This window comes from Solanum dulcamara, chromosome 12 (assembly GCF_947179165.1).
Source record: "Solanum dulcamara chromosome 12, daSolDulc1.2, whole genome shotgun sequence".
Lineage (NCBI taxonomy): Eukaryota > Viridiplantae > Streptophyta > Magnoliopsida > Solanales > Solanaceae > Solanum > Solanum dulcamara.
In genome coordinates, this window is record NC_077248.1 from 3,924,985 (window position 1) to 3,935,197 (window position 10,213).

Here is a 10,213-nt window from a genome sequence, read left to right on the forward strand (position 1 = left end):
ACATATACAAGTTTTCGTATCTAAATTATTGCAAAAATAATGAAAAGCTTCAGTAGATGATAATCATATTTGACTTCAAAATATTATAAACACAATATTCAAAAAAGATAAAATTACCAATATTCTAGCGGCCTCACAAAAATCTAGTAGTGAAAATTAACCATATAAAAATAATAGTCATGTCTGATTATCTTGAAATATTTTTCAATAATAACATTTTTTAGTAACGGGTTGCTATAAATGCATCCGGGCCGGACATTTTATCAAAAGACCCGATCCGGAAACCAGGAGTCTTGAGTTTTCCACACTCTACCTGAAGAAGAAGGAAAAAAAACGTTCAAATTGGAAATCTCGAAAGAAAAGAGAAAATTTAGCGAAAATGAGACCAAATATTGTTTCTGAGGTATTGTTTTTTGCTAATCATTACTATACTTAGATCTACAAATTGTTCATATTGTGTGTATCGAAATGCAAATGTAGATGCTAGGGTTCTGATTGAAGTTGGAAATTTAGTGAGGTTTTAAAGATGTTGTGAAAATGCTTGATTTTTGAATTCTGAATCTTTGATCATGTTGTTTATTGATAAATAGAGTAAATTGAGGTAATTTTTTAGCTTCATTTGGAAATTATGGGGATTTCCATGATGGGAAAGTTAGAAAAGTAGTGAAAATGCGTTGAATTCTGAATCTTTGATCATGTCATTTTTGGAGAAATAGAGTAAATTGAGGTTGTCTTTTAGCTTCATTTGGAAATTATATGGGATGTTCATGATGGGAAAGTTAGAAAAGTAGTGGGTGTAGTGGAAATGCTTGATTTTTTATTCTGAATCTCTGATCATGTTGTTTATGGAGAAATAGAGTAAATTGAGGTTTTTTTTTTAGCTTCATTTGGAAATTATATGGAATTTTCATGATGGGAAAGTTAGAAAAGTAGTGGGTGTAGTGGAATTGCTTGATCTTTGATTCTGAATCTCTGATCATGTCACTTATGGAGATATAGAGTAAACTGAGGTTATTTTTTTAGCTTCGTTTGAAAATTAGAGGGATTTTCACGATGGGGAAGTTAGAAAAGTAGTGGGTGTAGTGGAAATGCTTGATTTTTTATTCTGATTCTCTGATCATGTCATTTATGGAGAAATAGAGGAAATTGAAGTGGTATTTTAAGCTTCATTTGAAAATTGTATGGGATTTTCGTGATGGGAAAGTTAGAAAAGTAGTGGGTGTAGTGGAAATGCTTGATTTTTTTAATTCTGATTCTCTGATCATGTCATTTATGGAGAAATTGAGTAATTTGAGGTTTTTTTTAAGCTTCATTTGGAAACTGCATGGGATTTTCATGATGGGAAAGTTAGAAAAGTAGGGGGGGTTTAAAGATATTGTGAAAATGCTTGTTTTTTGTATTCTGAACTCTGATCATGCATTTTTGGAGAAATAGAGTAAATTGAGGTTATTTTTAAGCTTCATTTGGAAATTATATGGGATTTTCATGATGGGAAAGTTAGAGAAGTATTGGGGTTTTAAAGATTTAGTGAAAATGCTTGATTTTTGAAATCTGAATCTTTGGTCATGTCATTTATTTGAGGGACTATATTTGGGAAATGGGAGTATTCTGTTGACTTGTATGCAACTGCAACACATGCCATGTAGTATGATGATACTGTTGGAAATTATTGTGATTTTTGAATGAATATGTATTGATTTCCAGTAAGGAAGATCTGTAATGATTGTGGAAAAGCAGAAAAGTTCCTCTCCTTCTATTGCATAAAGCTTTTAAACTTACACCTCAGCTAGTACGATCAATTTCAGATGTTGTTACAAAAGTTCTCCTGAAAATTTTATTAAATAACTGCACTGTTCTTTATTTTCTTGTAGTGATATAAATGATTATGTCACTGCAAGGCTGTAACAACAATGAGCTTTATATCTCTTTTGGAGAATTGTTATTCCTCTTGTATTTGTTTACATTTATTCCTGTAAGTGATTCATTATAGTAATAGATTCGCCAGTGATAATTTTCTTTTCCATTCAGTCTGTTCTTTTAATTACGAGTTGCCTATCTTTTCCTTTGTTCAAAACTGCCTTTTAGCTCTCTGTTTTTAAGTGTCATTCTGAAGCAAAGAGTGATATTAAGATCTAGGACTACCCGAGTTATCAGAAACACCGTTTTAGTTTTATATTCTTCCGATAAGAAGCAAATAAAGAGATTGTTTTCTTAGTTTAGCCATTTGAAGGGTCTTTCTATGATGAAGGGAGAGAAAAAAAAGAACTTGTACTCTACAAATTCCTACATCCCGGTGCACTAGCTCCCGCTATGCGCAGGGTATGGGGAAGGGCCCGACCACAAGGGCCTATTGTGCGCAACCTTACCTTGTATTTCTGCCAGAGACTGTTTCCAAGGCTTAAATCCGTATCAAACAATTTAAATGGCACATATTTCTTAATGCTGCATAATGTCTAGCTTAGACATTAAAAGCAAGACAAGAATCTCTGGGAAAAGTAGCTTTTATGTTGACTCTCACTTGTTCCAATTTGTTTGTAGGCGGGATTACAGACAAGAATGGGACAGTGGTGGGAAGGAATTCCTATCCTTACATCTGCAGTAGTGGCTGTTTGTGGGATAATTTACTTGGTTTGCCTTTTGGTTGGGTATGACTCGTTTGCTGAAGTATGCTTCTGGCCATTTGCTGTAATTTCTCGATTTCAAGGTATAGGTTCAATTATAGTGCTGTTTTTTCTCCCTAAAAAAACAAGGTGTACTATATAGTCTCTCATACATTAAAATGTGCCTGTTAAGAAGAAATTCTTCCTGCACTCAAACTAATCTATTCTTAGCTGAAATATAAATTTGATGGAATCTTATCAACTATTTGAGGATAATTATACATTGTTATTGCTTAGTATCATTGATGAGTTCTTTATGGGGTGGGGGGAAGCAATGGGGCTCGGGTGGTTATTTGAGTAGGATTAACTTTCTTCCTATCAATTGATCAATTTCTTTAGTTATTCACTTTCTGTTAAAGACTTTGGCACCTTACTCTTTCATGTAATTTTACTCATCTCTTCTCATGCATTTGCCACGTGCATACTTCAATTTCAGAAAGACACCATTAAACCTTTGCAGCATACTTTTGATAGGTTAATTGGCAAACACTGATTGAGGAGTTAGATACTATTTAAGGCTAGTTGCACCTAGTTTTAACTGGTATCCTTCTAGGGTACCCTAACTTGTAAATTTTATGGGTGCTATTTGTTAGTTCTATGACTATGAGAAGGGACCTAGTACGTTTCCCAGGACGAGGCACAAAAATGGGAATTAAATATTTAGAATATATATAGCAGAGGAAGTGAGGAACTTGGGTATTCATATGAGGATTTGGAATATATCTAGTTATGCTCGTCACTAAAGTTAAATGGGAGTTAAAGTTCGTTTCAAGTTCTTACTCTTAGGTCTCGTCAGTTGTGCTTGAGAGAATTGCTGTTAAAACATGATGTTTAAAATTGTGTAGCAGTCTAGGCTAGACACAAATTATATACTACTACATAAACTATGTAGAGTAATTTAAGAAGCATTTTTTTATCAACAATTTAAGAAGCATTGTTAAGTTTGTAAAGAACAGCTATATTTGAACATTTGTCAAAAAAGAAGAAGAACAACTATATTTGAACAATTGATCAGATGGGATTATGATGCGAGGTTTACTTTCTTTATTCGTTTGGGATGAACCGTATAACTTTTTTGACTTACTATGCATAGTTTAAGACTTTCTTATAGCATCTCAATGACATGTTTGGGTCCACATAGCACACATTGCCTTGAGCTGATTAGCATCCGATTGAAAATCTTGTCCTATGGAAAGAGCTATCTTTCTTTCTCAGTTTCCAACTCATGATACATAACCATTGTAATGACTCTCTTATTTGTCATCCATTATTGATGAATCATATAATTCAACTTTGATTTGCTTTCTCTGTAGTGCATTAAAATCTTTTGTGGGGCTATAATTTTGATATCATTTCTTTCCTTGTCATATGTAGCATAACTTTGCACTCCTTTTTTTGTTGACACTGATTTTAATTTTGTGTTTCTGTTGCAGTTTACAGGATTTTCACCTCAATTCTGTTTCATGGTTCTCTACTGCATGTTCTATTTAATATGTTGGCTTTGGTCCCTTTGGGTTCAGAGCTGGAGAGGATTATGGGATCTGTGCGCCTGTTATATATAATTGTTCTGTTGGCCGTTAGCAATGCCTTACTCCATCTTCTTATAGCATTGTTGGTTGCCCATAATCCCTTTCATTTTTATCCATACTTTATGGATGAGTGTGCTATAGGTTTCTCAGGGATCTTATTTTCAATGATTGTGATGGAGACAAGTCTAAGTGGGGCCCAAACTAGAAGGTTTGTTGCTTTCCTGTTTTTGGATCTGATTTCCTCTTCTTAAATTATTATTTTTCCTCATTCCCTTCCCTTTGTACAGTTTTGGAATTCCTTTTATAAATCAATGATCTTGTATATGTATGTCATATATGAGCACAGATAGATTCGCAAAAAAACTGTTTGACATTAGATGTGAATGGTTACATTAGATCAATTATTAGTTGTTGGAATCATGTGTTTGCTAATGTGAGTTTACCTGTTCTTTTTGCAGTGTGTTTGGGCTTTTTAATGTGCCTGCTAAATGGTAACTATTTTTCGTTCCAATAATTGTAAGTTTTTTTTTATGTTTTGTATTGTGTGCATCTTATGCTATAATGTTTTGATTATTTTTTCACTAGGTATGCATTGATCTTACTGGTGGTATTTCAGCTTGTTATGACTAATGTCTCCTTACTTGGACATCTTTGTGGTATTTTGTCTGGATTTGCATGTAAGTTACTTCCACCATGCTGGACCCTCTTGAAGTTTCCTAAATTCTATTCCATGTCATTTGTGGTATCATGATAATTATGCGCACGATCTTTATATCTTTATTTGTGATCGCCAATTTATAATTTTATTCTTTTTTCCTTCTCTTTTCTTGATGGTACCAGATACATATGGATTGTTCAATGTCTTAATACCTGGGACTTCTTTCTTCTCGGCTATTGAATCTTCCACTTGGCTAGTAAGTTCTCCTAAGAAACGATATCAAGATATTCCGATATTTCTTATTGGACCACTTATGTGTTCAACTTTGAGGTATAAAGTGACGTGAGCATCACCCTTCTGATTGACCTGGCTTGCGTGTTTGCTTCTTTTCATTGATGTCAACTTCCCACCTTGTTTTGTTGGCATTTTGTAGACAATTAATTCTTAAAGAGGACAAAGAACAAGTTAAGCTTATGATCAAGGCATTCGCATCGTAATGGTCACAAACAGAGACACCACTAATAGGCATCATGGGGAGGGGATGAATGTTTTAATCCAAACTGGTCTGTGGTGTTAACCAAGAGAAAGGATAAAGCGGTTGTGTTTTAGTTAATACAAGAAATCATCGCCTCTCTTTTCTGCTGCTGCCCCGGGTTATTTGTCCTAGGAGATGACTACATCGTTAAGTAGATTCTGCTTCTTTTAAAAGTCCTTATACTGATGCTATATGTTCTCTACTCTGAAATCCCCAAAGCAAGTGTTTAAATAGGCCATATTATTTCTCTGGTTCATTCTTTTCTCAATTGGTAAGTGTAAACTCTGACTGGAATAACACCCAAGAGTGTACAAGAACCCTATAAGTTGATAAGAGAAGACCAGAAAATAACAAACTGCGCAAGCAGTACATTTTATAGCTGTAGAAAAGAAATAAAATTTTTAAGGCATTTGCATGTGCCCATTAACCAAAAATTGAATGGTGTATCTTTGCTCCCTTTTGATGAATTGTGTAACTCTGCGCCCTTTGGGTTATGTGCATTTAACTTGAACAAAAGAGAAATTGTTTTTGTTCATCGTATTTTAATATTGTAAGTTCAGATCATCATATAATACATTTTTAGTGGTTGAGCCATGCTTTCTCTAAGGCACATCAAAACCCTTGCCCACCTCTCAATTTCATATGTTTGGTTTGAATAACATAGTGAAATTTGCAAAATACTTATATATTCCTATCTTCTGGGCAGTCAACTTGTGTGAGGAGACCAAAGTTTATTATGTGCACTGGTGGTAATGGTGCAGGATACCTACCCACACATTCAAATCAAACAGTGACCTCCAGGTGGATCTTGTTCTTTACTTTAGTCAAATCTTACTGATTTAATCTGAGCATGTGAAAAAATAGTGACGGTTCTTCCTTTCAGAAGTGGAGTGCTTTCTGGAAATATTTGGGAGAACCTTTCTTCGTGGATGCCACAGAGAGAGAGCTCTCTCTCTGCTCAGGTATGACTGATCTTACCTAGAAAGAGTTGAGAGGCTATCATGTCTTCCTTTTCTTGTCAGCAGAGCTAACATCGTCTTTTCTTTTAGTATTGCTCTGCAAGTTTTGCATCTCCTTGATGCCTTCAATGCAATTTATTACCTTATCAAAAAAAAGAAATTTCTTTTCTTCTCAAGTAGAGTAGATAAAGCTGCAATTGAGCTTGATCTACAATGGGTTGTGAACAAGGGGAAATTACTGTCATTTTATATCTGTGTATTGATGAGTCTCGCATATGTATTGAAGAATTCCCAACTACACAACTGCTTAATAGTCGCTACTTACCTAGTTCTCTTGTCTGTGTGGCCTAATGTATAAATAAGAACAAAAATCATGGATTATAATGAAGTAGTTAAAAGTCTCTTAAGTTGTTAATTCGTTCAAATTGCAGCCGGTGACAGATGATAGCAGGTTTCCTGGGAGAGGAAGAACTCTGAGTTCCCAGACCACCACCGGAAATCATGATTCAACGTTACAGGCTAGGCTCCTGGATGGTAGCAGCAGCCCTGAGCGTATTTCACCTACAGCTACAATAGGTGGAGAGCGGAGCTTAGCTGGAAGGTGCTAGAAACTGACTCTTGTTACATGCTAAATTGTTGATAATCATATCGATTTTGTATTTGTCTAAATCATTGGTCAGTGCACTAAGATCTGTTTCTAATTACATTTTCACGTGCTGCTGCCTTACATAGACTGCTTTCCAATTGAATGATTAGCTGGAAAACAAGGTGTTTAAATTGGTTGATCCAGTAACCAAATTTAAGTTATATCGCTACAGATAGGAAAAGCTGGATTTTATTCATGCGTTCACGGAATTACAATTCTTTTTTACACTGTATAGTTTCTTCTTGATTTTCTGATTTCTATTTTGATCAAAGTAGAGCCTCCAATTACCATATTTACCAGGCATTCTTATTGTGAGTCGAGCTTGATAGCTCAACTTTATTGTTAAAACTTAAGAGCTTGATGTCTGTGATTTGCTCTAAACACAGTTATATTTTGATTCTGTGTGACAACTCAGACTATCAGAAGTAGATACTACTACCACAGCTACCAGACCACTAGGACAGCAGGTATATGACCTGAACTTTGACACTTGCTAAGTGTTTATGTTTACCATCGTTAATGCTAAAATTATCTTTGAATATAGGCTTCCATTCCCTCAGATGAAGAGATTCAGAAACTTGTTGCAATGGGTTTTGAGAAGGTACAGTTGTTTGAATGCATCATGTCCTTATAATTCGAGGAACACAATTCTTATCAGTTATCACAGCTTTCTGAGATTTAGCTTGCAAATTGACTTCTGGCTCATGGATGTGCTAACAATTTTGATTTCTCAGACACAAGTAGAAGTTGCATTAGCAGCAGCTGAAGGAGACTTGAATGTTGCTGTGGAAATTTTAATGAGCCAACAGGTACTTCTTTTCGGGTGTTATCACCTCCAGTCATAAAGGGGCTAATTGTTCTTAACGGTTTTTTCAAATGCCTAATATGCAGGGTTAATATATAATGCAATCATCGGATATACATGATCAACATTTGACTCAAAAAGCCGAGGCTCTGCAAACACTAATGATCTGACTGCTTGAGCCTTGGTTGTTTTCTTCTTCTTTTTCGTTGTATATATTTTGACAGCAAATTTACACAATTTTTAGAGAGAAAGAAAGCCTTTGTGTGTTAAGCCTGAACCACGTAAAACAGATTAATTGTATAACTACCTTTGTGATCTTAGATGCTGCAATATCAATGAATCATTTTATCATTCTTTCCCTCCTTGACCTGTAGTTATTCTCGTTTCCTCAAGTTTTTGGTCTAGAAAGCAGTTTCAACGCTGCTAGTTGTACATTACAAGAGCAATTTTATCTTGTCCGAGAATAAGATGCTTTAATGTTGTCACTGACTAGGAGTTATAGTAGTAGACTAAAACCACTGCTAAATGAGCCCTCGGGGTTTTGGTTCCACGCAGCAAAAGATACTGTCTACTGTATACTGAGTATGTTGTTATTGTAAGATTATATAGATCCTACATCACGAGTTTTGAACCTGTAAATGACGGATTTATTGAGAAGAGAATAAATACTTAATGCAAAGAAAATTTCTGTGTTGGTGGATTCTCTTCCTAAATCCTAGCTTCTCACTTTACCATGTATACAATAACATATCCACATGTATAGGGTGGCGTTTATTCAGTCTTTCTCCTACCATCTGAAGATAAAAGAGGCCGTTTTCGATAAATTCTTGAGCAAATGTTGAAATTAAACATAATCTCATGTTTCCCTCCCACATCGTGTGTTAAACTATTTTCCTGCTCTTAATATGTAAATCTCGTGTTTAGTCTAAACAATTGGATCACATGATGTCGTGAATGGGCTGTTACACATCTTCTGGATGGGTAAGGCCCAGGAAAGTCCCCGGGCCCATATCCGCAGAGATGCGGGCTCAGAAATGAGTTATGCTTCATGGGCTTTGGGAGTCTGTGGGATTGGGCTGAGACGAGGTGGAGCCCCTATGATTCCAGCCCAGAAGAAGCTCAATTGGCCGATAAAACAGTTATTCACGTGGTCTAACAGAACGGGGCTTACAATCATGTGGTTATTTTTTTTAGCACATGTCAATTATTTGCTTATTCATAATTATTTTGATAGACTATATATATTGGAGATATATTAATTAGTTGTTATATAATATACTTGTGTTTAACATATTTGGAGAAAAACAGAATTACGAGATTTTAAAATTGGAATAAGGAATCTTTTACTTCATTATTTTTTGATTACACATTTAGTTTTGCGACTTTGTTAATAACATATTTTTTTATTACACATTTCAGGCTCTTTTATTCTAAAACTTTTACAGAACCCTCCTTAATGAACTGAAAAATAGTACTATAGCTTTGCCATGATCTACACTATTTTTTTAGCATTTAGGGGGCACTTTTAAGTAATTAGGCAATTTTATCAGTTATTTTGTGTGTTAATCAATGAATTTTTTTGGTAGATCGACTTTCAGACAATTTTTTTCAAAAACTTTACAGGACCTTTCATAATGACCTGGTGATGCTATACAGATTGTTCGAAGGTCATTATGGAGGGTCATGTAAAGGTTTCGGAAAAAAATGCCCGAAAATTATATCACCGAAAAATTTATTGACTTAACACACAAAAAATTGAGAAAATCGCTTAATTCCTGTTGAGTGGTCCTTAAACTTAAAAAATGGCTTGAATCATGATGAGGTCATACGTATTGTTACCCTGGGTTATTACGAAGAGTCATGTATATGTTTTTGAAATAAAGTGTCTGAAAATTATATCATCAAAAAATTCATTAACTAATACACACGAAAAATTGAGAAATCGCCTAATTCTTGTTGAGTGACCCTAAATGCTAAATAAAATGGCATGAATTATAGTATGGCTATACGTACTGTTCTCCTGAGTCATTATAGAGGGTTTTGTAAAAGTTTTGATTAAAAAATACCTGAAAACTACATCACCAAAAAATTGATAACATAGACTAAAAATTAAGAAAACACCTAATTCCTCTAGAATAACCCTTAAATGCTTAAATATTGGTTTGGATCATGATGAGGTCATACATATTATTACCCTAGATTATTACGAATTGTCATGTATATGTTTTTGAAAAAAAGCATTCGAAAATTATATCACCAAAAAATTCATGATTAATAAACATAAAAAACTGAGAAAATCGCCTAATTCCTTTTGAGTGGCCCTAAATGCTAAATAAAATGATGTGGATTATGGTGAAGCTATACATATTATTCTCCCAGGTCATTATAGAGGGTCCTGTAAAAGTTTTGATAAAAAAAGTG

General features: G+C 34.5%; 1 protein-coding gene across 2 annotated transcripts; it reads left to right on the top strand.

Annotated features, from left to right (window-relative positions):
• The first annotated feature begins 221 nt into the window (after positions 1 to 221).
• Positions 222 to 8,143, top strand: LOC129877202 (rhomboid-like protein 15). Of its 2 annotated transcripts, XM_055952687.1 has the most exons (13): positions 239 to 403; positions 2,539 to 2,704; positions 4,094 to 4,397; positions 4,648 to 4,680; positions 4,775 to 4,866; positions 5,030 to 5,103; positions 6,089 to 6,183; positions 6,266 to 6,344; positions 6,773 to 6,942; positions 7,403 to 7,454; positions 7,532 to 7,588; positions 7,722 to 7,796; positions 7,879 to 8,143. In XM_055952687.1, the coding sequence occupies exons 1-13, from the start codon at positions 380 to 382 to the stop codon at positions 7,882 to 7,884; spliced, it is 1,227 nt and encodes a 408-aa protein (XP_055808662.1). In that variant the 5' UTR covers positions 239 to 379; the 3' UTR covers positions 7,885 to 8,143. The 2 variants fall into 2 exon arrangements, with proteins under 2 accessions (XP_055808663.1, XP_055808662.1); XM_055952688.1 differs by lacking the exons at positions 7,722 to 7,796; positions 7,879 to 8,143 and having other exon boundaries at positions 222 to 403; positions 7,374 to 7,454; positions 7,532 to 7,594.
• The last annotated feature ends 2,070 nt before the right edge of the window (positions 8,144 to 10,213 follow it).

Bases quoted from the DNA above. Each gene is read 5' to 3' on its own strand.
- LOC129877202 (XM_055952687.1), top strand. From the start codon at position 380: ATGAGACCAAATATTGTTTCTGAG. The intron at 5,104-6,088 runs GTAAGTTCTCCT...TCTTCTGGGCAG, and splicing joins TTGAATCTTCCACTTGGCTA to TCAACTTGTGTGAGGAGACC. The intron at 7,455-7,531 runs GTATATGACCTG...CTTTGAATATAG, and splicing joins CCAGACCACTAGGACAGCAG to GCTTCCATTCCCTCAGATGA.